The sequence below is a fragment of the Malurus melanocephalus genome, unplaced genomic scaffold (assembly GCF_030028575.1).
Source record: "Malurus melanocephalus ecotype Western Australia unplaced genomic scaffold, MMel_1.1 scaffold_129, whole genome shotgun sequence".
Taxonomy (NCBI): Eukaryota; Metazoa; Chordata; class Aves; order Passeriformes; family Maluridae; genus Malurus; species Malurus melanocephalus.
Window position 1 is genome coordinate 762,075 of NW_026623361.1, and position 27,387 is coordinate 789,461.

At 40.4% G+C, this 27,387-nt stretch overlaps 1 protein-coding gene across 7 annotated transcripts in view; it reads right to left on the bottom strand.

Moving 5' to 3' along the window:
* CCDC88C (coiled-coil domain containing 88C) overlaps positions 1-27,387 on the bottom strand; it is a 95,757-nt gene that overhangs the window by 42,042 nt on the left and 26,328 nt on the right. For 6 of the 7 annotated variants that reach the window (XM_057370607.1, XM_057370604.1, XM_057370602.1 and 3 more), the window contains exons 4-10: positions 15,747-15,816; positions 6,611-6,669; positions 4,921-5,004; positions 3,455-3,595; positions 2,584-2,768; positions 2,029-2,110; positions 1,424-1,582 (exon numbers count right to left, since the gene is read on the bottom strand). In XM_057370607.1, the coding sequence (XP_057226590.1) occupies positions 1,424-1,582; positions 2,029-2,110; positions 2,584-2,768; positions 3,455-3,595; positions 4,921-5,004; positions 6,611-6,669; positions 15,747-15,816 (780 nt within the window). Of the gene's footprint in view, positions 1-1,423; positions 1,583-2,028; positions 2,111-2,583; positions 2,769-3,454; positions 3,596-4,920; positions 5,005-6,610; positions 6,670-15,746; positions 15,817-27,387 lie in introns of those variants that run through there. The other variant, XM_057370606.1, reaches the window with a different exon arrangement.

Consider the following 27,387-nt stretch of genomic DNA (forward strand, 5'->3'; position numbering starts at 1 on the left):
ACTTGAAACTAATGTGAAGGTCTCTTAGCTGAATGCTATGTTAAGCAAGATTAGCTGTGCAGGTTATGCAGAGTGTAGCAAACTGCTGGTTCTGGGAAAAGTAAGGAGGCTGCTCCATTGAGATGAAGAGGATACAAAAACTCTCCAAACTCCAGCTAAATTATCAAAGCAGCAGGTAAAGCTAAGCACCTCCAGTGCATAGTCAAAAGGGGAATGCCAGGATGGCTTCCTTATAACCAGTGTGCCAGGTTAGAGCACAACCGACTTGCCAGCTTAAGGGAGGAAAACAGAGACCGAGCTTCGTACTTCGTAATGCAAACTGGGAATTACCAAGAGGCAAGACAGGCTTTTGTAGTCTATTACCACATTTAATAACCATCCATTTTAGTGAACCTATTCATAAGAAGCAGCAGACAGCAGCCCCCTTAGGTTAGAGAAGGGAAAAAAAAATCACCTACAAAGTAGAGTTTATAGAGCAGAAAAATAAGGTCTGTACTCTCAGCCASAAGCCTGGCAACATCATTCTTCTACCTCAGACCTGGGATTTTATCTAATTATAGTGAGGCTGTCAATTACCAAACCTCCATTTGTTCAGCAGTCTGGATTTATTTAATTCTGGCTGAAGTGTTATGTGTGYGGATTATTAGGAGTTTTGGTATGAATGTCACAAACAAAGACAGAAAGAACAAAAAGTACAAGCAGTCCTACTTAAATTTAAAGTCAGGCATGCCAAGTCAGTGAGTTTGGCCAGATGATCKGCAAGGTCTTTTCCAACATAATTCAATTAATAATTCCAGGATGGGCATAGCTTCAGGTGACTAAGCTAAGTAACTGACATTGCTACTGGAACAAAGCCACACATATCTCATTGACATACCCCACTCATGACGCTAGGGTGGATCCAATTTTTTTCTGCTTTCTACTATAAGCAAGAGTTGCAAGAAGGGGTGGCCAGAATTTGTCATCTGAGGTCACCCTTAAAAATGCCATTTTAACAACAGTTGCATCTGCTACCAAACCCTAAGGAAAAACATCCAGACATTCATTTAACTAATTTATACATGATATTTAAAATGYTGGTCAAAGAATAACTCAGGAACACAGAGAATTTTCTAAGATTAGAGATCTGGACTCTAGAAAAAAGCATCCAGAAAAGGTCTGTCCTGTTTAGCCACATAATGCTGAAGCAAGCAGAGCTTTTTAAAACTAATGGGCATTTATTTTGTGTGCACYGAGTCCTTCCTCTACTGAAAGAAGTTTTAATGATGCTCAGTCAATAGCTATGATGTATGYTWTGAAACTTCTTCTTACTCTGATGTTCTGCTATGGTCAGCTCAATGACAAGTGACACACGAGCTAATAACATAACAAAAGACAAACATTAAGGATTACTCAGCACATCTTTGTCCTAATTTTCACTTGCCTCCATGCGAGCTTTGTAAAATTCCACATCGTGAAGTTTCTCTTTGCACCGAACAAGTTCCATCTCAAGTCTCTCCACACGATTTGCCCTCTCTCTCAGAGAGTCGAGCTCATCTCTGTACGCTCGGGCAGAGCGAGCATCTGAGGCAAGATGCATGTTCTGGGAGGAGTCAGGGATAAGCAGGGAGAAATATCTAAGTTAGTACTTTTAAGCATGTACTTTAAACTTTTTTTTTTTTTTAAATTTTGAGTGTAGACAAATAGTATTCTCCTGGTTAAAGAGGAAGAATTCTCCTAGTAGCCAGTAAATTCTCTACAAAACAGAGAGCTTCTTCAGCCTATTGGACCTCTAACATTACTAATGCCTGATGCTGCAGAAGCTTCAGGCACTACCAGGCTCTTTGCAAGCTGAACAGATGAGACTGCTCTCAAGAGTTAAGTGGAAAGCATAGCACTGCTATGCCACAACCATAATCTTCAAACAGCTTGCTGGACTAAGTGGATTTCTTCATTATAAAACAGGCATAGTAGTAATTTTAGCCTCACACTGAAACAAGATTTTTTTAAAATAGGGAAGATTGTCACAGTATAACAAGCCCATCTCACCTCTTGTTTTATTTTTTGCAGCTCTAGGGTGAGCTGCTCAACTTCATGTTTAGAATCTGCAAGCTGCTCAGACTTCTCTTCCCTGAAAAGGATTAGAAAAATCTTAGTAATTTTTTTTCTTCCCTGAAACAATATTGATTATATGGACACTGCTAGCAATCTGCAAAGGAAGATAAAAATCTCCCAGCATATTCTGAGCATGGAGTTTCTTTGCCATTATAGCTTCATCATTTTCTCATGATACCATACACGTATCCTGGATCTCAGTCTGCAGCTCTATTTTCATAGTAAGTTCCTCTGTTTAAATCTCCTTGGTGCTACTGCTCTCATAGACAGCTTCACTGGCCTCTGGACTTTCCACTCTATGTTAAAAAGCAGAGCTAGCAGTCAGCATTTTGAAGCAGGGAAGATGAGTCACCTTTCTGATTTGAAAGGTGTGATTCTGAGAGCACCCATGGAAGCCAGTRTATTGAAGCCAAGAGGCTCCTGAATTTTCAGGACATACAAGACTTATTATGCAAGTCTTTCTAGAAGCACAAAATAACGGTGACTTACAGCTCCTGACGGATTCTTCTCAATTTAGCCTTTGTGTCTGCCAGCTCAACTGCAAGGTGCTGCTTTTCTTCATTAGAAAGAGGGTTGGCAGGGTTTGGTGAAGAATCTGGGCTTGGTACTTTCATAGGGCTTGGTGGTTGCTGAGACTGCAGATAATCTCTCTCTTGAGTGAGATCTACAATGACCTGGAAATACAAAAGACTATGTAGTGTCAAGAGATAGTGTATACATTGTTTTAAAAATACCTAGAAATTATTTATATATTCAGTAAATTATTAGTCTGGCATCACACACAATTCAAGTGATAGCCAGGAGTGAAGGTTACACAGAAGAGGAAAGGAATCTCCACTATGCTCTGACACTAAAACATTCCCCTTCCAATGCTCAAAATAAGAAGTCTGTTKTCCTTGAAGAATTCATTCAAACCTTTAACAATTAATGGTTTTAACTTATACAACTGCAGTCAAAAGCATGACAGAAAATTAACAGGATAAAGAAGGGGAGAAGGCTTCTCCAGAGATCCGAAGGGAAAGGAATTGATGAATCAAAAGAATTAGAGAAGACAATGGARCCCATGAGAGTAAATGCCAATTCTGGGACAGCAAGCACTGCATGAATGACTGAAGAGACACACAGAGACATTTAATCTCCACTTCATGGAGAGACTGCTCCACTCCTGTTCACCTATCATTTCACCACATCTTAGTGCTCACACAACAATCAATGGAAAAGTCAAAATCTTTCTAGRAATTTTCAGAGGTGTATTAGAAAGATGCAGAACAGAAACCTAGTGCACAAACAAGATAGAAGGAATGGAGCCCACATCTGCTGCTTCTCATGAGCTCTATATGGGAGAGATATGTCCTCATACTTCTGTGCATTCATCTCTCTCATCAATGAGCCTCCTGAGGTGGAAAACCATATTCCTGGAGAGAGATTCTAGTTCTTCTGGGGCCATATCTGGGAGCTCCAGCCACTGCAAATCAAAGACATTCTCCTGGTTGTGAGTCACCTAGGAACAGAAACAAAAAGTAAGTCATTCCACTGTTGAGTTGTAAATTTGTTCACTGTACATACAGCATCCCCCAGGTTCTTCTATTGATAAATTACAAAACACATCCATTTCACCAAACCTAGGTTGCAAATAACAAATGCAACTACCTTAACTTAATACTACCCAGAAATTTTTGGTATTTACATTTCTTATAATTATTACATCTGATTTTTATAAGTGAGCATTTTTTATAAGTGATATTTATAATCAATAGCACGTGTGCTCGCATATCAGAAGTGTTCAACTGTCTTACCAGACCCTGTGGTGATCCCCACAGGGGAGGGACCCAATCTGAACAGCTGGTGTCTCACTTMGAAAAATCCCTGATTTCAATGAATTTGTAATTTACAGCTGATACAGTTGGGACAAGCTGTATCAGCTGCAGAAATACTTCTGGTTGCTGCTAGGAGTGTATCTTTCAACTGTTACCCTACCCAAATTGATTAGCTCTGAATCATTTAGAAGAAACATCAGGCAAATCTCTCAGTTAACAACTGTTCCAGCTTTTGTTATAACCATGTGCTAAGATCATCACAGTTTTTCTTTCCTAAAAACAAACTATTTTTTAAAATGTTAATTAACGAATTCCTGCCTTAAGACTGTCCCTGTTTGTTCCTCAAATCTGAGTGTACCAAGCTTTCCACACCTGCATGTCCTGGCACCTGGCCACAGTCAGCACCTGCTCCCAGTGAGGGACACTTCCACTTGGCTCTCCAAAGCAAGAGATTCTTTGGTAAGCCTATCCATATTCTTTCCTCCTTCTGAAGCCTTAGATATCCAAGAATGCTTGACATTGGATCAAGCACCATTTTAAAAAGCGCRTATGTCCAATTTCAACTCTCCAAGACCATCTAGCTCAGAGGCCACTGTCCGAAGTGAGTCACTGGGCAGGCTGTGTCACCTACCACAGGGCTTGGGGACCAAGTGCTTACACCACTGCTGCAAGGRGCATTGCAACTTCTAAGGCATACATGGATTTCGTCAATAGTGCACATGGATCCACGCAACAATTCCTTCTACATAATCTGTAAATGGCTAACAAAGCATATACCACTGCATCTCTTTAAAAGACTACTGAGCCAAATAATGTTCTCATTACCTATCCTTTTTATCTAATAATTTGAGTGTAGCAACACAATCAATCTTCTTTTTGTGAAATTCATTAATCCATTATGAATCCTAAACATTAATATTAATATTATTAATAAACAATAATATAAAATCCTGGTAAGTCAAGGAAGGGAGAGATACAACATCAAAATAGACAATACTAAGAATCCTACCTCCTGAATATGTGACACAATGGCAGCTTGGGTTTCAATATCCAGTTGTTTTATTCTGTCAATAAACTCTTCTTTTCTTTCACACTGTTAAAAGAAAGCATACCCTGAAAYAGTGCTACATACTCTAAAACTCTCTGCTCCATTTTTCATTTAAATTWAAAAAAAACAAACTCAACCCATACTGCTAACAAAAAACTGCTCAAGATCTGCACTTTGTCACACYAGAAGACATAACACTTCACTGCTCCATATGGAGCATGAACCAATTTATGCATTAAATTATTTAAGCCTTTTAGTCAGTATAATTAAGGCTAAGTTAAATGGCTGGTTTTGCTCTTTAAAAATAAGTTCAACATGCAATGAGATCAAGAGGTGGAGAAACAGCCGGAGGAAATAATCACAGCTTCATTAATGGAGATACACAAATGTAAACTTACATTTACACTGCACACTTAACCTGTCTGCTTTGCTGTTTGTATTTTGTTTGGTTTTGGCAATGAAGAGAGATGCATTATTTTAGATAACTATTCACATCAATTCCCAGCGCTGCTTGTTGAACTACACCAACATATGCTTTAGATAAAAAAATGGGAAACATTCTGGATAAAAATGAATGACATTTCAGACAAACAGATTTTAGTAAATCTTTTACTTAAGGCTTTAGAAGAGGCAGACATCTGCTATCTGTATATCTGTGATTGTGCACTAAGAATGTTATTGCCTTCTTGTAACAACACTGCATTGTAAAGAACTTCAGCAGTATTTAAAAGGGTTTTTTAAAACTCATTTACAGTGTCCTTCTGGGGCCTACTTCTGAGTCTCAACCATTTATTTTACTGGGAAGAACCTCAGACCAGTAAACGAGGACTGAGGATGCACAGCAGCCAAAACAATTCTTTGTGCTGCACTGCAACACTAACATAGTTCAGAGCAGCAATACGTACACAGCTTTACCCTGACATAATTGAGCTGACATAGCTGAGCTGAGCAGGGTAAGTGTCCTAAGGCATCACAAAAACACAAGACAGACCTACAAACAAGGACAATTATCAGCAAAGGCCCGCCTGCAACGAGGCCATTGTTTACTGCCTCAGAGGTTTGGTGGGCAGAACACTGATTTCTTTATTTGGTAACTGCTGTGCATTTCTGCGGAGTTTCCCATATACATTGTCTCTCTATTTATTTTAACAAATGTCACACAAAGATCCCCACACTAATATACAAAGTATCTATTAATCTGGTATTTTCAACACACAATATTAAATCTAAATATTGTGCAAATAAAATCATGATTCATTAAACAAATATTTAGACTTGTTGGACTATTTGTTTGGCATTAACATGTACTGTTCCACTTTGTATTTCAAAACAGTAAGAAAATAAACCAACAACAATCTTGCTATCAAGAACACTATTCAAAGCTTATCTCATCCCACTGTGTTATCAAAGTAGCAAAAGTACACATCCTGTGTCTGATTAAGCACTGGCAACAAATTGAAGCTATTGCTATCACACCATGTGCTTCCTCTCCCCTGCACTTCTTTGCTTCATCTATTGTGTTTCTCACAATTTAGCTTACAAGTTGTCTTGAGATTTGTTCATACAGTACTGATCTCTGGGTAGATTTTCTCAGTCCGAAAAAAAAAAAAGAACAGATAAAAAAAAAATCTTATTTTTCATGAATGGTCACCTGCACAGCACATCCCAGAACCAACAACAGCAGCTTCTTAATTTCATCCATACTTTTACCTAGAGAGGAAAACAGGTTATCAGTACATACGTATGACAGATAAAGTACTTGCAAGTGATCCTCTCCAAAATGCATGAGTAAAAAGAGAAGCAAGATCTTTGAACAAGTGCCTGAACAATATATACAAGTAACTTTTATAAACTTACCATATTTTCTGTGTAACAATGAAGTTCTTAGGGATTAGTTTAAAATGCCGAATCCAGTAAAGCATTTTTCCCTTAATGTGCTATTCTCACCTATCATTTTCTAAGGCTTTTCTGATCAATACATCACAAAAAAAAATCTAAATAGTTCAATGCATATGACCAATGCTAGTTTCTTGTGTTGTGATTAACAAGGGTGCAAAAAAGGCCACCAAACCCCCAAAAGCTTTCCCCCTCCAAAAAACCCAACCAAAATAAAACAAAAACACCCTGGCCAGAAGCAAAGGAGGGTTACTCACAAAGACCTTGCCCTAAATTCTCTTTCTGTAAACAGTTGCTACTCAGACTTCCCAAAGCTGAATACCATTCTGTGCATATAAATAACATATAGATGTTTTACCAAATAAATTCTGCCTCTGTTCTGCATCAAAGCCTGTTCRCACTTTGAAGCGTAAACCCCACGTGGTAGGAGGGCAGCAAATGAGTGATGGATGTCTAAGGGATACTGAGGAGCTGACCATATGCYGGGAGCCGTGGGGAGAGGAGACACAACCAAGTTGCTGCTGCAGGGAATCCTGCTGTGACCAGCAGCCCTGCTGCCCACTTCCTAGGGCTGGGAAAGCCTCACAAGGGGAACTGGTACAGCTTAGAGCCAGCTTGTTCCAACAAAATTAATGTGGATTGTTGGATGGTAAAGGAATTTATGTATAACAAATCTAGACAAAGGGCAAGGCTAGGAGGGCAAAGAGAAGGCAAGGAGTTTTATTGAGGAAATAAAATACATTTAYGGAACAGGGTTCAGGAAAACCTGTTCTCATCCACATTGGGGGAAGATGAGGGACAATTACAAAACAGGCCACATATAGTTTTCTCTCATTCCTACACATCTGCATTCTTCCTGAGCATATAATTGTGGGATTAACGTGTTCATTTTAKATCCTATTTTACTTGGGTGTTTAATTGCTCTGATCACTAAACAGAATAGTGCAACTGTGCTCCCTCCACCAACACCATGCCCTTGTGAGGCTCCTTGGCAGAAAGTCAGAGACATGCAGGACCCAAGGCCAGGGAAGGGGAGTTAATCTGACTCATCAGTTAAGCTGCCGCAGCCCCACAGCTGCACAAAGGCGCTGACCTAAATTACCACGGGGGTTCCTGCCATTCCCACAATCTCGCAAGCCAGCACGGCCATGTGCAGGCAGCTTAGGAAGTAACTTGTTTCCTGATTTCCAGGCTACAAACGCCCTAAACCAGTCTTTAAACATAACTACAACTTTTTCCAACACCGTTCAGGAATGTTCATCTTTATAATGACTTAAGAATGCCCTACAAAAATCATCAGTAGACTGTATGAATGAACACTACAGTTCTCAAAATCCAAGTCCTGCATCAGTAACCATTAAGATTTTGCAAGCAGGAATTCTTCCCTTCAACAGAACAGCCTTTTTAAAACATGCTAGCTCACACTTCATCCTGTAAATATAATATAGTTTGTTCCCCAGCAGAATATTTAAAACTGGTTTTGAGAGACACAGAGTCTTCTTCCTGTATGTAGTAGCATACAAGGCTTCCTCTTTCCTGAAAGTTACAATTTAATATACAAATTGCATTCCAGTCTGTGAAAGTCTGYTTGTTCTGTATGAATCTCAGTAACACAACCTTAAGCATAGACAGTAACACAAAAAAAACCCTTTTGCCAACAGCAAAGAAAAATCTGTTACTTYGCGAACAGAAGTTCCTTTGAGGGCTCTACTGGGAAACTATTAAGTTTGGTCACAAGGTATTTTTTCAAGAAACTGAGTTCTCATTAGTTTCAGCACWGGGTTTCATTCTACATTAGCTTCAAAGCAGACCCACACCAGGTATTAAATGCAGAGCATGCCTGTGGGAGCAAGTTATTAAGTTATAGAGAGCCAGTGACTTGAGTGTGTCTCCCATTGACTCAAACTTACTCAGGCAGAACATCTCCATGAGAGACTGAAGGAGTCAGGCTGCTTGCTCTGGGTCATGCCAGACAAGAGATCTAACCCTTCTGTGCCCTGGGCACTTTCATCTTTCATCAACCATAAATTCCAATCTGTGCACCATGGCATCCCAATTATCCTTGGGTGAGCACAGTGGTTTGAAATCACTCATTTTGAAAACACCTGGGCTGTTTCCCATCTGTGTCAGTATCCAYACTATCCTAAAGACATGTGAGCTACTTAAAACCATTCATACCACACTCTACCTCTCTGCACGAAGGCTTTGCTACTTCTGTGAGGTAACAGGCGGGCACTGGTAATGCTGCATGACCTTGTGAGGTGAAACACCTTTGGCTATTACTGCAAAGTAACTTACCATGCTCAACCCTGGTCTTTGAACAGGGACTGACCTTGCCTGAAAATAGCCCTTTGAGTGAGACCTTACCCCTACTCCAGTCTTCCCATGAGGAAGTGAAGCTGAGGCAGACGTGGCAAGCTACGGAACGGATGAACAAGCTAGAGTTCATAGAAAGAAGTGAGAAATTAAGAATTGAGACARTAATAATCTATTCATTTCTTACTGTTTTAAACTAATATTTGGYGGTCTGCTCTCCCCACTGGCAGCTTGTACGAAAAATTTAGCTTTCAGGATTATTCCAAGGTTTCCTTTTCAATAAATTTTTCTATGTTTGCAGACATGCTACATCACATAATGAAAATGAGATTGTACAACCCACGAGAAACACTTCTGAGGCTTAAAGGTCCACTCAGCAGATAGACCAGCCATACAAGTATTGCAGAAAATAATGTGTGATTAAAGAGTTCCATTCCTAGGGCTTTCATTCAGAAGTAGTTTCCCTTGGAGAGGAGACAGTTTGTTGACATTAAGGCACTCCCAGATCAAACTAGGTTTGAGTAACCTTTTAAAGCCTTGTAGAATAATACTACTTACAGGAGATTTTTAGAAAAAATAGGGTATGAGCCTGAAAAAAAAAAAAAATCTAAAGTACTTTAGAGAGAGTTTTCAATTAAACCTCAAAACAAGCCAGGAAAGGATTAATTACTCCTCTCCCTTTTCATCTCACCTACAGGAGAGCTGAGATACCACACACTTCAGTGGAGTGCCCAAGGTAACAAAATGAATCAGAAGCACTTCTAGGACCATTACAGAGCACAGCAGTGAAGTTCTACACTCTGGACAGTGCCTCTGGTCTGCAATGCAGGCTGAAGAAAAGCAAGTGACCTTCATCCCAATTCAATCATGCTTTCTAAACARTGAATGGCTCTCATGTTTTTCAAAAAGCTTGATGTGTGCTGATTTCTAAGATGGTAAAGTTCCTTGTGCAACCTCACAAGCAGAAATGTGCTGGCTCCCCTACACTGGCTCACTGGGATGACTCAAGTCCTTCCCACACAGCTGGGAAGAAAGTCTGCTCAGTCTGCTCATGCTTTTTAGCTGATCATACCAAGACACTGTCCTCCTATAACCTGGGATGCAAACATTTAGGTTTGGGGCAGCTTCTGGCAGAGACATACCCACAAGCTGAATGGACAGGAGTCAAACCATCACTTGAACAGAAAGATGCTAATTAAGAAATAAACACTACTCTTTTACATCTTTTCTTAAAATTCCAGTGCAGTTGCTCTCAGGCCCTGTGTTTGTGCTGCAAGGGAGCCAGGCAGCCACCTGGAGCATTCGCAGAAAGCCCATCTGCTGCCAGCCATGAGAGAGGGCCAGCAGGTTTCCTGGGAAAAAAAAAAAAAAGGAAGGGAAAGCCCAGACACCACTTGTGCATCCTGGGAGCCCTCTGTGCCAGAGCCAGAAGATCCCTCTGCTCTCATGGGGGTGGAGGGTGGGAAACAGATGGCAGGACTCGGGGAGAAGGCAGGCAGAGGGATTAGGAGACACAACAACAAAAGAAGGAGGATCAAGGTACAGAGAGAGCATAAACAATGAAAAAAATGAGAGGGGGATGKAAAGATGTCAGAGGAAATGGGAACAAGACGGTCCAAGCCAGTGTAATCTTGGTCTTGCGCTGCCTGTTTCTCCCGTTTCCACTCTGACATTAATCTATCCAGCACAGGACAGGGAGTGCCAGCACTGGAGTGCCACACACAGCAGCTGGAGGGTGTGGAGAGAAGACGGGGAGGGTGAAACACACAAATGCTGTTTTTCCCAACTCCAGSAACATCCTCAGTGAGAAAAGCATGAATACTAAATTTACACTATTGAGGCAGTGTTTTGTTATTAACTTTACATTTTACRAACCTTTGTGCCATTGGAGGACTGTGAAACAAAATGAGGAAGGAAACCAGACATGAAAAATACCCAAGTARGAGTACACAACTTTTACAATTTTAATGAAAACCAGTTTTCTATAGACACTTGTTAGCAGGGACTTTGGGATCTCTTATTCACAAACCYAACATGTAATTTGAAAAGCGTATATAAATAGCAAAGGTTTTTTTAAGAGACAGAAATGAGCCTATTTCAAGCAAGTAAAAACTCATTTCCATTCTTGATCAAAAGCAAGCTAAAATCTCTCCCCCCTCATGATTACAACTGTTTCAAAGGCTTAATGCCACAGGTTTCCAAGTAYAGTCACTAGCTATGTACAAGTAAGAATGCTCAGAAATTGAGGAATTTTTAAAAAATGCATCTAAATAGAGGCTCACAACCAGTACTGTGTACTGATACTCACCATGTGGCCACATGAATGAGTGGCCATTTACAAGGCATGCTAAAGCCAGAACTAATATGAAAAAGTGATTACAGCAATRTCATAGATGATAAATAGGCTGATGATTCTCTTATTGAACACAGGGGGATTTGTGGCRCAGTAACAAATAGAAAAAGCTATTCAGCAAGAAGAAGAATGAAGAAAGACAGACATGAAGAGGAAATTTAATGGTAGTAGCTGTCTTCCATACAGTGAAGTGAAGAGAATAAATCCTCTACACCTCAGCTGCATTGTTCTGCAAGTCAAATTCCTRGGAAAATTTTTTAAATCCTTTAATTAAACATTCAAGTTTATTTTTAGCTCCTTATATTCTAGAAAACAGCCAACTTTCATYTCCTAACAAATATTTCTGCTATTTTTATGCCCAAGAACAAATGAACTGAAGCAGGYAAATTTGCCATGGCCTAGAACCAAACTATTTAGTAGACATGAAAGCAAGTAAAGCTCCTAAACCCAGCAGACATGTGCCTTTTCCTGTGCAAAAGCCCAAGTGTTACTGCATCTTCTGTGGTGGCAGCTCTGTTTTTCCAATAATCTCATGTTCAAAGCAAAGCTGAAGAAGCCCTCAACAGTCACAATTGTTGAGTGCCAAATGAAAGCAAGAACAGCATCCACCACCTCAGCACGTTCAGTTTATAATTTAATGCATGTAACACCACTTTCAGTTGTGTTTTAGAAGGCAAAAGTAAAATTTCTGAAAAGCTTGCACAGCAAAACATCATGTGGACTYGTTACAAGAAATAAGTCATTGAAATTGTACACAGCAAATCAGATCTAACAGCTCTCTGGTCTTGGACATGTGGAGTCAATATTGTCATTAAGAACCTTCCCAGCTCAAACAGTACAAAGCAATACTGGGTTTGTTCCAGGAATGTGACTGTGGAATTGATTTTATTTTCTCTGATCAAATGGGACCTTTCAGTTAGCTACAGTATAGGGAAGGCAAAAYTGGGATTTCATCACTGCCTCACTACGAGAGAGAGGATAGCTTTGTTTTGTTTGTTTTTCACCTCACAAGTGCTCCCACCTTCCTCTGACTCTTCTCTATAAAACAGTAACAAAGACATCATCACCTGCCCACCACTCACTCACACTGCTCAGCCTGTTCCTTCACTCAGTTTTTTACATTGGTTTGACTACCTTTGCTTCAGCCATCTCCTTCCTACTCCCTCTTTCTGAGCTTGCCATCAGTCCTTAGCAGGGCTGATGAACTAGAACTTCCTGAAGGAAGTTCTAGTTCTCCACTTCTCTAACCATTCCTCCTGCACATCTTACCAGTGAATGTCTAGCCAACAGTAAGATTAAGATGAGCTTCKCAGACATRCTCCTTCTTGAATGCATTTGTTAAAGCAAATACATCTCGAGTCTTCCTTTGCTCACCACCTTATTCTGTAGTGTCTAAGTTGGGACTGGCTCTCAAAAATCATTATATAATACAGCTAAATGAGAAATTTGGGGGGTTTATTGCACACCTTGTGTATCAATTTTAGACATCCAGAAGTTACATTCTTGCATTTTTGATTCTTTCTTCCCATGGTCTGTCCCAATGCCAAGGATAAGACAGCAATGGGGGACACAAATTTTAAAAGACCATATTAAAAAAGAAAACAAAAAGYCCCAAACCACCCCAATTTTACAATATGTCAGAGAGAGAAAAAAGTTTTCTGGTTGTAATTAAAGAAGYTAGAAGACAGGAACACATGTCATCACTGTTAGAAGAGACAGAGGTACTTTCTCCAAAGAGAGATCTAAGGTGCTGACAAAAACCAGCAGGCCAACGATAACAAATTATGGCTGAATATAGAACAGCTTTTGAGTGTGCAGTTTTCCCAGGAACCAAAACCATAGTTACCACATTATGAGTCTCCTGCCAGCTGTCGCTCAGGAATGGCGGTGGCAAGAAACCAGCCAGCCTTTCCCACTGACACTTGGCCAGCAGAGATGCTGCCTGGCTGGCCCAGACATTTCTATTCAGCAGCATTCTTGATGCTAGCAGCCCATTGCCCATATGACCCAGAAGAACAACAGCTCTTGTATTTTGTATTTCTTCCTTGCCCATAATAGTAGCCTCTATGTCCCATATAAGACTTTCAGAATTTAATCTGCTTGTTGAAGAAGTGGATTCCTTACTCTCAATTTGATCTTAACATAGAAGTGCCAAGACTATGAGTTTCAGTGATCCAACATCTGCTAATATTTTCTGACAAATCCTTTTTTGTACATACACACTCTACAGATGCTAAGAACAGCAAAACAGAATCTTCTGCCAAAGTTTCTGCCATTTGTTTGTTCTGGAGATGCTGATTACCATGTGATTCCCCATCACTGCTGACAGGGTTCATCCAGTTTACCTTCTTTGGTAAAAACAAATACATTGTCCTTGGCACTGGCAGTAGGCCAAGGCAGAGAGAGAATGGGCATTAAAAGAAAGAAAAAAAAAAAGAGAGAGAGGAAAAAAMAGCAGTATTAATCATTGCAACAAGACTTTCCATTTCAGAAATGTGGTTCAAAGAAGTCAACTTAATTTTCAGGTTAAACAGCTTTTGTCTCCCTGAAAGAACTGGACTCTGGACATAAGTGCATTGGCTTACACCTTACTTTTGACGTGACACTTCATTCAACAGATAATCACTGTCTAAACAACATGGCCAGACAACTATTTCTTTTTGTCTACTCCCTTACTTCTTCCTATTTTTCATTTAAGTATTTTTCTCTCTCACTTAATTTTCTGCCTACATTTAATTTGCAACAGTTCCTTCACACCTTATGGCATTCTGCAAGATTCTGGCAGTATACATATAGCCAGAACTAAACTCCTACAGGCACACAGAACACCTGGAGGACAACACTTGACTGTCCTATGGCAAACTGTAACATGGGCCACTTGCAGCAAGGGGTAAAAAGACAACTTTCATACAAACAGCTGCTCTTCTGGCTTTGGCAAGAACTCACTCATCACACATATACATGCATCACAAGCAAATACACGTGTATTTATCCGTATAGGTATATAAATACCTTAGTGCTATGTTCTAAATATATGAAGTTGTGAGATTCAGAGATGCTCAAATATTTGTGGTTTGCCTACAAATGCATACAGTTTGCTAAAAATCATGTTTGCATTATGGCCTGTTTAGGAAACTGGTTGCCAGAGTCCCTTGGAAGCAACTCTCAGTCCAAAAATTAAATCCAACTGGTGGCTGGTCCCAAATGGGGTTGYCCAGGGCTCAATATTGAGGCCAGCCCTGTTTAATGCTTTTATCTATGATCTGGACAAGAGGACTGAGGGCACCCTCAGTCAGTTTGCAGAAAACATCAAGCTGGGTGGAAGTGTTGATCTCCTGGAGGGTAGGAAGGCTCTGCAAGGGGATCTGGACAGGCTGGATCCACGGCTGAGGCCAGYAGTGTGAGGTTCAAAGCAGTAAAGGTCCTGCCCCTGGATCAACAGCACCCCCCAGGCATTGCTACAGGCTGGGGRCAGAGTGGCTGGAAAGTGGCCTTGTGGAAAAGGACCTGGGGGTGCTGGSTGACAGTGGCTGAACACGAGCCAGTGTGTGCCAAAGTGACCAGGAAGGCCAATGGCATCCTGGCCTGGATCAGCAATAGTGTGGCCAGCAGGACCAGGGCAGGGATTGTCCCCTGTACTGGGCACTGGTGAGGCCACACCTCAAATCCTGTGTTCAGTTCTGGGCCSCTCAGGACAAGAAACACATTGAGGGGCTGGAGCRTGTCCAGAGAAGGRCAAMRGMGCTGGKGAAGGGTCTGGAGCACAAGTCTGATTGAGGAGTGGCTGAGGGAACTGGGGATGTTTAGCCTGGAGAAAAGGAAGCTCTGGGAGACTTTTTGCTGTCTACAACTACCTGAAATGATGTTGTAGTGAGGTGGGAGTTGGTCTCTCCTCCCAAATAACATGCAGTAGGTCAAGAGAAAATGGCCTCAAGTTGCACCATGGGAGGGTTAAAAATACTCTTATGGCTGTTAGGAAAAATTTCTTCACTGAAAGGGTGTTTCAGGATTGGAACAGAATGCCTGGGGCATTGGTTTAGTCACCATCCCTGAAAGTATTTAAAAGATTTAAATGTGGTGCTTAGGGACATAGTTTAGTGTTAAGGGCTGGACTCTTAAAGGTGTTTTTCAACCTAAATTAGAACAGAATTACAGAATTGTTTAAGAAAACATTATTTAGTATTACAGAGGAGACAGATGAAGAACCCAATGAACTACTCACCAGAAAGAGGATCTTTGCCAATCATTAAAACATTTGGTAAATTCATTACAATCAGCTGCTGGAGGACCTCCTAAACAAAAGAGAACAACAGACAAAGTTCAGTGTGAAGGAATCCAAATCAATACCACCACAGAGAATACAAAGCTCCATCAATTACAAAGCTTTTAACATACTGGCAGGTCAGAGGTCACAAGACGAAGCCTCACTTGAGAGAGAAATCACTATTTGAAGATAGCATCAGGCTGCACAGCTAACATACACTAATCACCTCTTTTAACAATGGCTAATATGGAACTTAAAGGGTCCCATGGCACTAATCAGGATAAATGCATGACCATGCCAGGCACACCAATCATTCATGCCTTTACCCCAGGCATGACCTGTATTCATCTGATGTGCAACATACAGCTGCTGTCATGTTTTAGGGCATATAAATGGAGCTAGCTCATCAAAGGCACCTAAGCCACTCCATGAAGTTTGAGTAACTCATATAAGTGGTCAAATTATTTTATGGGTCTGAAAATTTAAGGATGGGCTGGGGAAGTGGGTGTGCAAAAAGCCCTTAACCAGGCATCTGGCACTGCTCAGACRAACTGGATATAAAGTACAAGATTTRTTTGCATTGTTTTTAATGAGGAGTAAAACAGAATTAAGTAGGTCATKAATATCACTTTAGAGTCATTTTATTTTGGGGGAGATGACAGAAGGGAGGTGCATCAGGTTCAGTATTTAAATGCTGGCTGTCTGAAGCTGCTCCGAAATCACAGAATGGCTTAAGGGAGAAGAAAGGCCACAAGCCCAAGGGCAGGCAAAATGCTTAAAGCTCTTCAATAAATACATTATAAAGGGACTGTGCACAGTAATACAATCAGCCATGCACTCCAGAAACAAAGAGCAGAGAAGTACAGTTGCTAGCTTTGACCAGCAGTTACCAGCACCCACTTGTGATGATCTGGATAAAAYATTTTGCAGGCAAGTTTTTATTTCACATAAAAAGCCTGGGAGGAAAACGGCTGTACAATTGAAACGCTGTGCTGAGATTCAGAAAACAAAAGTTCACAGACACAACTTTACCAAATGTTTGGCAGGTGCCTCTTTCCGGCTTGTCTCCACTTCCCAGCCTACCCCATGGCCACTGGAAGGACACAGGCATTGACACTCGCAGAGCATTCAGACCAGGGGAAAAAGCACCACAGCCCACAGAAACACATTTCCTGAAACAATCACCCATTCACCCAAACACTTCCCCTCCAAGCCACCCATTGTTATTTCTYTGTTTTCAAAGTTATACCACAGGAGAAAAACTAAGCATGATTGAAAGAGGAAATAATTCAGARAGCCTGCAGCCTTTGATAAGCAACCAGAGTGCATATTCTAAAAAAATGTTCTGGACACAACAAGTTTAATTTTTTTCCTCTGATCCCTACAAAAACATATTCCTTGGCAGTTCTCTTTTCGAATAAAGTAGAAATAATTCAGTGTCACAACTATTAGGGTTTTTGGAGCTGTTAGGGAAAGAGGTTCTACAGTCATTTATGCAATGTGAAGCTTAGCTAATGCAGACCAAACATTTGTTGACTCATTAGCCAAACGCCTTTTGTATTTTGGGCATTTGAGACACGTTAAACAAAGTTTGTTTGCATCTGTTACCAAAACAGGTGCAAAAGCTATTGGATGTAAGAGCACATGGTTGGACTGCAATATGTACACTATGACAATACAGCACTGAGGCTTCAAGCAAAAAAAATCAGACTTTGCATATTCGAAGTATTGAGCTCTAACCAGCAATCTCCATGGCAAAAAAGAGGAGAAAGAATTCTGCTTCCAGTCAYCCAGCACGTGGAGCAACACTGAGGCAGGAATGCATAAGGAATTTGCGTTGTCTCTGTGTAGTCATCAGATCATSRGCTATTTAACTGGCAGACACAGAAGATATTACAGCTAACCTTTATGCTGTTAACATTCCCATGAGTTCCTCCTGCAAAATTATTTGAGCGTACCATCCAACACAACCATAACTGAACTCCCTCATAATTGTCTGAACTCAGTATTTTCTGGCATGAATCTAACAGTCACCAAATAGAAGTTGAAATGGCCTCAAGCCTCAAAGAGCAATTCTTATTCAGAYTGAAAGATTCTTATTGTTGCAAGAGATGATACTTTGAGCCATTTATTTTTGAAGTAAAAAATGTAAACAGCAAATTCTCTCTATTATTCCAAAAGCCTCCACCTTCAGGTTAGTGCTTGTGATAACACCTGACTGTTATGCAGTGCAGCTCACCAGCAGATCTCACACTTTACAGAGGAAGGTCAATGCTCCCCTTTTTCAAGCTCAGGAAAGCGAGTCAGGGAAACTGAGTTACTTCAGTGCAATAAACTATGCTTTATGAATCAATGTACCAATGAACCAACCACTCACACAGCTGCAAGCATGAGATAAAACATGTAAAGGGACAGCTCTTGATKAATTTAGCTCAGATTTTGCCCAGACTGAAAGCCCAAAAAGTGAAGCTCAGCTGACATTCAGTGACTGACTCAGTATCTGGGATAAGATGACCATGTCTCAGATTCATGGCTCAAAATTCCACATCTGGAAATAGAACTAACATCCCCTTCACCTAAGAGCAAATCAGGAATTCTTCAACTTACATAATTTAGCAAGATTTGGTTTTCCTTCTCTGAAGCAGTAATAACATAGATGCACAAATAAAATGCTGTGCCTCAACCTAGCATCTCAGTTCCCCTCACATCTTATCATTCCTCTTTGAAGACCCCATGAATTCAAACTTAGGCTTCAGTCAGGGAACTGCACTGTTCCAGCCTGTGAACCAGCACTGAGGACCAAAGGGCCCAGGGTACAGCTGCTCTGGGCATCGAGTTAACTTGGACACACTACTGTAGCCCAGAAAGAAATATAAATGGTAGATGAAATGCAACATTTCCCCACAGGGGCAGCAATATATGTTATTGCATTATATATAAAGGATGCTATTATGCTTGAGWTCAAACACAGCTGCGAGACTCTGCAGAGGCAGAGATGGGATGTGCGTGTGTCCTTCTGCCTCAGGCAACCAGCACAGCTAGGGGCGACACATCCAGGTAGGAGCTGCTGGAGAGGGAAACATGGTTTTCAAATGTTTTAAATAGCCCAAGGCAACCCAGAGTACCCTGGAGAGTAACTGTATAAGAAAAAAAGTCTAATTCCTCCTGTGAGAAGCCTTTAAATCATTTTTACAGCACAACTAAAGCTTGGTTAAAACAGTAAAGGCTACTACAACAACACATGGTAACAATTTCCCAGATTTTTAGACCCATTAGGATCTGAGTTGCCAGATTTACAGMTAGACTTTTAACCAACTCAGAAGCCAGCTACTGCAAATCAGCAATCACCTCCCTTAGACWATGGCTTGTCTTTTTCATTTATTTTTTGCTGCTAATGAGATTTCCATGAAAAAATGTTGGTAACAGAAGWGTTATTGAAGGAATCAAAACAAATCCCTGTCAGCCCTCAATGAAGCGCCTGTAGGTTTCTGAAACGCTACTCACCCAAAAGTCAGGGTATTTTAAGCTTGAAGACATTTGTCCAAAATCTTTTGATAGCAGCGATGATTGCAAGAATRGTTGCCTCTAGGTAGTACATCAATACCACAATCACAAAATATAAGGATCAGCAGCCAAGTCTTACACTACCTGAGCCAGACTCACAAACTCAGTAGATAAAGCCTACAAAGGTTTGAGCAAGCATTTACACCACCCTGTACTGACAGAGAGGGCTTTTCAAGTGAAGGYTGCACTGGGTGTTCAAACCTCGACTGTAGCGCTTGCCCACGCAGACCCGGAGCCTGACACCGGCTGGGAGAATTGTGTGCCAGCAACAATTGTGTGCCTATGCCAGAGGTAAGTTTTGCTGAAAGCAGCTAGGCAGTCCAGSACTGATATGCCAAAGATTCAGAGACATCAGTGAGTTACCTAGAAATCATGAGCTTAATGCTGTGTTCTTTTCAGCAGCCTTCTGGTGTCTAAGCCCTTGCTGTGCACTTGTTTGACATTTGCAAGCTCTTTGCAATCACTTTTTTTAAGAAAGAAGCTTAAGACAAAGCCAAAATTCCCCCACATTGATTCTAACAGTCAAGGGCTTTAGGAAAAATCAAGACACATACAAGATTAAGGATAAAATTCTAAGCACCAAATTAAGCATTTAGGCTTACTAAATGCATGAACAAACACATTCATTCCCTCCATCTGAAAGTTTCTAATCATTTCTGGAGTGCTGAGGCACATTTTACACCCTCTTTTTATCCCTCCAAGATCACACACACCGGATGTTTGCTCTTTGCCTTAGATCCTCAGAAGAGATGCAGTGGAAGCTCTCCCTCTCAAGTCACCACGGACACATATTAACACTGTATTTACCTGTATCAGGGTAAGTGGGCCTCTTGTAATATTGTAGGAATAAAGTCTCCTTGATCCGTACTATACTTCAATACACATTTGCTTCTTAAAAATACATGTGCAACAGCATGGAATAAAATGGTCTTAAGGTATTATTCTTGGATGCACTTTTTTTAGTGCCAATTTAAGTGTGCCAACAGCTCTTGCAAAGAATGAATTGCTAGGAAAGGAGTAGGTAAAATTGTCCTTTCCATGGCTGAAAGACCAGGCAAAAACAAGCTTTACACAAAAACCATCCCCTGAACTGCCATACAGCACAGCATTAATGTAGAGTAACTACCAGCATCTCAGGCAGAATTAAATTAACCTCTGCCTGAATCCTAAACAAGAAGTGAGTACTAAATAAATCATGTAAGGAGAGAGGCAGTCTACCAGCCATTGTAATTCAATGCTCAAGCCAAGCAATTCCATTTAAGTATATTGCTTAGCTATAAAATGCTAATTGCCCAGCTGACTGGAAGCCAAATGGTGCTTTCCTACTTAAAATGCCCAAGAGGAAAAACCATCATCAGCTTTGTTTATACCAGCATATGCAAAAAGTACCTAGCCGGGGAATTTGGCTTACGTTTTAGCTGCTACTCAGGCCAACGGAGCAGGAAAGCTCAGCAGAGTCTATGCAACACAACCAACACCCCGATAACCTCAGTACGGATCTGATCTCACAAACATCCTTGGAGTGGCAAACATTTGGTGAAACACTGAATCCTGAGAGGTCTCAGCAGGAGTCAGCAGCCAAATGCAACAGGCCAAAGCCTTCCAGCAGCAGGATGAGGAGGCAGCTTTGCCCCTACATGTATTAGGGCCCCTTTGGATGCTACCATAAAGACAGGCTGGGAGCTACATTTCCCAGGGAAAGTGCATTCCAAGTCAAAGGGACAATCACATGCAAATTTTTCTGGAATCAGAATTCTAAGGAAGAGCAAACAGGCTAACGAACAAAGCCTTAAAATAAAACATATTTTAAATAGCAAATTGAGACACAAGGATTGTTTTTTTAAAGTTTCCAGTTTATTATTAAAATAGTAATGAAAAGCTATTTTGCAGCCTACAAAGAGATTACATTTTAGACCAAAATATATTAGTCTTCCAATAGATACAAACTTTGTAAAGGTTGGTGGGGGGTGTTTGCTGTAATTATCTGAGAAGTTATTAATGGTGTCAGAGAAATCATGGCAAGATTCTATGAACTGTATGGCAGGGTCTCACAAAAGACTAGACAAGATAAAACAAGTTATTGCACAAAAATAACAAGGAAGTGAAACACAAATGTTTTATTGACATGTTTTCCATGTACTTCTTGCCATGCAAGCACGCCTGATGACACCATTATGTGACTCAGTTCTCACTGTTTCCCTGCCAGCACATTATATACATGACAAAATTTGATTAAGAACTTTGCTCATCTCTGCAACAATTGTACTCGTTACGTGACGGACTAGAGGATTAGCTGTCTTTAAAGGGATTTTTTTTCTTCTGAAAACCAGCAAATTACAAAGCACATTTCTAAAGACCCTTCAAGTGGAAACCCAAAAGCCACTAAAATAACTGTTGCCTCATCTGCTGAAAATAATCAGTTCTGACAATTGTAGACTCGAATCTCAGTGGGAGGGGATGTGAAGGAATCATACCTACTCTTAACTGTGCTCAGCCTGTGCAGRGTGCAGATAACTCACCAAATGACAAAAATATACTCGGAGTGGAAATACGCCATGTAAGATCAGATTTTATTTTTAAAAAACACACATATGAGATTTGGATGGCATATAATAAACTATCATAGAGAACCCCCMAAAAAACTTAGAAGGACCCAAGCATAACTATCCACCCAATTCATGGTTACAGCTTAGATTTTGTTATTTGTATTAAAGTAGTGCAGAAGTCCCATCCAGGAGCAAAACCTCATCCACTGGAGCTGTACTAACACTTAGTGAGACATCCCTGGAACAAAGAGCTTGTTATATAGACTCAAGGTATCAGTAGACTGACGAAAAAATACAACGGAGCAACTGAGGAAGAAAATAAAAGTAAGATTCTGTGGTTATAATATGATCCATTGTGTGCACTCTTGCTGCTTTATGAACTGGTTAAATCAGCTCCTCCAGGCTGGAGAGAACTAAATCACTCCAGATATCAGAAGGCACGGGAAGCAAAACAAGTCCTGATGAACACATTTTGCTTTAAGATGAAATTGTTCACAGTATATATTGTTTACATCACAAAAAAAAAATCTATGTATATTTAAATAAATGTACTTTTATGTACGTAAAAAGTGTTTTAGGACACGATTAGTTATACTTCTAGTCCAGTAGAATAAATAATGGAGAAGCTGACACACATCACTTGCACAAGAATTTTTTTTTAATCCAATACAAAAGTGTACATTGACTTCTGAACAATGAAATGTTCAATGCCAGTTTAGCAGTAGATCTTTTTTATCCTAGTTTCACTAACTCCAAGATGAATCACTTATTTTAATAAAACATACAGCTCTATGGTTGTGCCTAGTGGCAATATTGATTTGACCCAGAGAGGAGAAAATCCAATTGTGAAGCACTGTGTTTTCCTGCTTTTATTGCCAACAGCATCTTTGACTAATTTACCTACTTTTGCAGCAAATAAAAAGCCTATTGATTTATCCTCAACTTCTCTTTTCAAATCATGTGCAAGTGACTACACATGTTTATAATAGTGTTCTGACAAATTACTCTTGACTTCTATTTTATTTCATCTTAGATTTGTCCTGCGGTGATTTATGCAGTAACAAGGAGTAGGAAATGTGCTGTGTTAAAGGCTTGTCACTTGACATTACAAATCTAACCAGCTAAAATGCAATCCATCTGTGGAACACACTGCCAGTAAATCTATGGTGGTCTCTAAGGACTGCAGTAATTCACCTTAATACAGAGAGAAAAAACACCGCAGGCCATCAGAACAGACTTAAAGCACTACTGAATTCTCTGAAACTCAGCACCAAGCACATTCACTTGTTTTAAAAGGAAATCAGTTTTCCCCATACACTGGGCATATTTTACGGAGATAACAAAAACTTTCACAAACTGTAAAACAGAGCAACTACATTAAAGCTTAACATTGAAGCCTGATACACATTAGCCATGCAGAGCTCCGAGGTACACTCTGCTCCATTGCCCTTGATCACTGGAGTGAAAAAAATTATAATATTAAAATACAGCTTGTTATCAAGAAACAAACACTAACAGAACAAAAGCTTCTCTAAGGAAGATTATGTGTACGACCTGTTTTCTGCCATTTCTCCTATTATAAGCATTTCTAAAACCTGGGGCATTTATGTGTTTATATGAAACATACACAGTAAACACCTAACTGGGCACATGACACCAGTTCACATAAAATACACTGAATTTCTTAACACAATTTCTATACCACCACAAAGAACCAAAATTAATTAACCCAAGGCAAGTATATKGCAAGTTGTGACGCTTACTTAGAGGTTCAGAACTCAAGATCTGCATTGCAATTTCAATACTRTAATAGATGTCCAGACTCTAGAAGAGTCTAGAAACAGTGCCAAGAYTCTAGAAGAGCAGGTGACCACTACAGTGACAATTGTGAAGCAATTCCTGAAAAAGCAGCAGCCAAAAGTACAGGAAAAAAGTAGTTAAGGACAGGAAGATGTAGGAATACCWGTTACATATTATAGCAATACTGCTTTCCCAAAGATGAAAAATGAGCAGGATCTAGGTAGCACAAATGTATACTTATTGCATTTTTGACAGTATCAAGTAATTTATTAGTATAAATGCTGCCTGGAAAAGAATGCGTTTTCTCTAAAACTCTAAAACAAACTGTGAGGGCACAAGGGCATGTGTGATAGGAATAATTTTGAGGTTTCTCTACTACAAACATTGAAAAGCCAAATCGAAGCTGAAGTTTAARTACGAAAACTAAACTGTCAAACTAGAAAAAATTAATAAAGCAAGGGACAAAAATGGGATAATTTTATGATTTGTAATTTTATGAAAAGTATTTTAGTAGCCAATAGAAGGCCTAACAGATGCAAACAACATTAATGTGAATGTGTGAGTCAAATTTCATCAGTGATGAAGGATAGGTAATAGAAGTAAAACAAACATCCAGGTTGACTGTTACCAATCTGATACTCGTATGCCCTGTTTGAAGCAGGAATTCATTAAAAACTTTCTATCTRCCTCTCAATCCCAAAAAGAAACAAGCTGCTTTACCCTGCCACTCTTACTAATGTTGAGTAACATCCTACTGTCACAGCTGTCTTCACTGCCATGGGGTCAGCTCACAGAGAAAAATATTTCTCGTTAGCAAAAGGTGCCATGCTTTGCCTTCACTAMATCCCAACATCCTCCGAGGTACTCAAATATAAGGCAGATAAAGGCTCAGAAACAGGCACAAACGTGCTCGGTCTTTCCAGGATAATACTCCCTGAACAAACAAGGTTTAATTCATGTTACTTGTGGTAAACCATTTTGAGAAACTCRAATGGATAGCACTGGAGAAACACAGAAAATGACAACTAGAAACTGAGAAACTGTAAATACATGGACAGTATTCAAGCAGTGATGACCAACAGGAATTTTATGGGATAATATCTGGGTTTTGGTTAGTGTTGCTTGCTTTGAAACACATGAAAATCTTTGTCTCTAACTCAGGAAAAGAGTATTTCCAGGACAATATTTTTCTCCCAGTGAAGTAAAGGGTTGCGACAGTGCTTGAGGAATACCTGTTAGTAGGATGAGTGCTGACAGACCAGTTCTCTTTCTCCCCTCCCCCCCCAGCATGTTTATAAATGTGAAGAAAAAAAAAAAAAAAGATCAATTAAGTTTAAATTAAACTGACTAATTCCCAAAAGCTTATTTAAAGATTTTTAACTATGAGTTTCTGACAAGCTTAAAACTTGTGCTGGGGCAGCTTACACGCAACCTAGTATTGGACAGCAAATTAATGTTTCAGGAAGCGTGCACGCAGCCATTATGCCAGCAGCTTATTATCTAACTGCAACAGAGGATGCAGCCTGGGAAAGAGAGATCCTTGAGGCATTTGCAGATAACCATGCAAAAATCCATGCTGGATTTACAGAAGAGGGAAGTTTTCTGCTGGACTGAATGGAAGAGGAGGGGGTACAGGAAAAAACAAGCTGTCCCCATCCTGTAAGGATGCCAGACCCAACAGTATGATGCTATGGGACAAATGGAGTGATTGGAGAAGTAGAGGTAACAGTAGGTTTTAATGGTAAGGTCCATAGGTTAAAACAAAACCAAAGGAGCCCATGTTTGCTAAACATTTGATTATGTTAGATGCTTTCTGCTGCAACAATCTGGCCTTCTCTTGTAGGCAAAATTCTGTTACCAACCAGTTACCAGGGGCTCTAAAAACTCAAATACCAGTRATGCAGAGACAGTCCTTGCAAGTCAGGCATGCCCCTCTCAAATACTCCTAAAAAACACTAACAGGTATTATTGCAGGTTAATGTTATGAACTTTCCAACTATTCTGAAGCAGAATTTATATCCAACGTCATTACCTCAATGTATCACTGCATTATCACTATCATCTAATTTACCCAATATTAATAAGTTCAACAARCACCCACACAAACCTAACCAGAAGTTTTGCCACTGTAGCAACAGTCTCAAATTTTTTAAGGTGAGTAAAGAGAGAAGCTTCAAGTCAGATCAGATGGTTCTCCCATGCACAAATGTACACTGGTGTTTCTCTTTAAAGCCAGCAGATTGCCCCCAGCAGARAACATGCACAGAATTTTCAAGACCATCAACACTTCTTGCACTGTACAGGGTAGAGAAGCTGCAGTGAATTTCATGTAATTCCAAGCACCCTTGGGAGAGAAAACATTCCCAAGCATTTACTATGACAATCATCAGTTATAACATTAGCACCGAGCTGCAATTACAACAGAAGAACAAAACGGAGAAGACGACCAGTGAAACAAGCAGTGAATAAAACGAGAGGGCAGCGAAACGGAATGGAGGCCATGCCCTCAAAATAGCCTCTGGGTCTTTCATCCTTCCCTTTCTGGATTTCTATGCTCATTTGTTTTCAAAGGCAAGCAACCTTTCCATCTGGAGAGCTCCCGCGTCCCTCTTGGAGGGGGGCACAGGTACCTACAGCGAGGAGACACATTTATTTCCAGCTGACACTCGCTATTCGGAGTTTACTGCCAGTAATTCGCACCTCGGCAAAGCCAGGTCAGGCGTAACCCCCAGGCAATTACCAGGCCGACGTGCCAAGAACAGCCTCCCTGATTTGTCCAACTTGTTGTCACGGTGGAGGTGACAGAGCCTCCTCCTCGGTCCCACCCCATGGAGACCTCTCACTGGCATCTGAGATCCCTTTGATAGCTGCCAGCCTGGAGCTACCAGGACAAAAAGGGATGGTGCCTYACAATGCTTAGTGCTCAGCACCCATCCAAAGCAAGCGGGGCAAGGAGGGGACCTGGGGCAGCCCCAGGACATTAAGGGACTTGCCCTCTCCTCTGCCCTCCCCACCTCACCTAAGTTCACTTGTCCCTGCCTTCCGGGCATCCCATAGTAACAGAAATACTGTCCTCTAACAAGAAATGGATATTCTGTATCTATACATATATATATATAGATACAGATGTGTAGATATCTACACATACTGAGTTTTGTGTGCATGTGTTTCTGCTATTTCTCCCCCCTATTATTCTGGGATTATTATAACCACTCAAACCTGTAACAAGCAAAAGCCTTCTGGAGACCACATTACATTTGCTATAAGCAAGACCATCCCCCACCTTCAAGCATTTGGAGTCCCCATGGCTCAGCAGCAAGAGCATCAGGACTCTTACTCCACACCCCACAGTGAGAAGGTGGCTTCCTAAACACAACATTGAAAAGTCTGCTGAAGTAATGAAAGAAAAACTGTGACATTTTGTATATTTGATACAACTTAAGGTTAGTCTTTCAGGGTTAGGTCAGTTATCCAAGATATCTGGAGCCTGAGAATTTGCACCAAATATAGCTGCTATAATGCTTAAAAAATGAACATAAACATTTTGAACAATTATGGAAAATCATAACACAAGGTACTGTGGTACATCAAAATTTTACATCTGCAATCATCAAATTCTTCTTTATAATGAATTCCCTCTCTACATATGCACAAAACCCAGTCACCTTCCACATTCTAGTTCACAGATG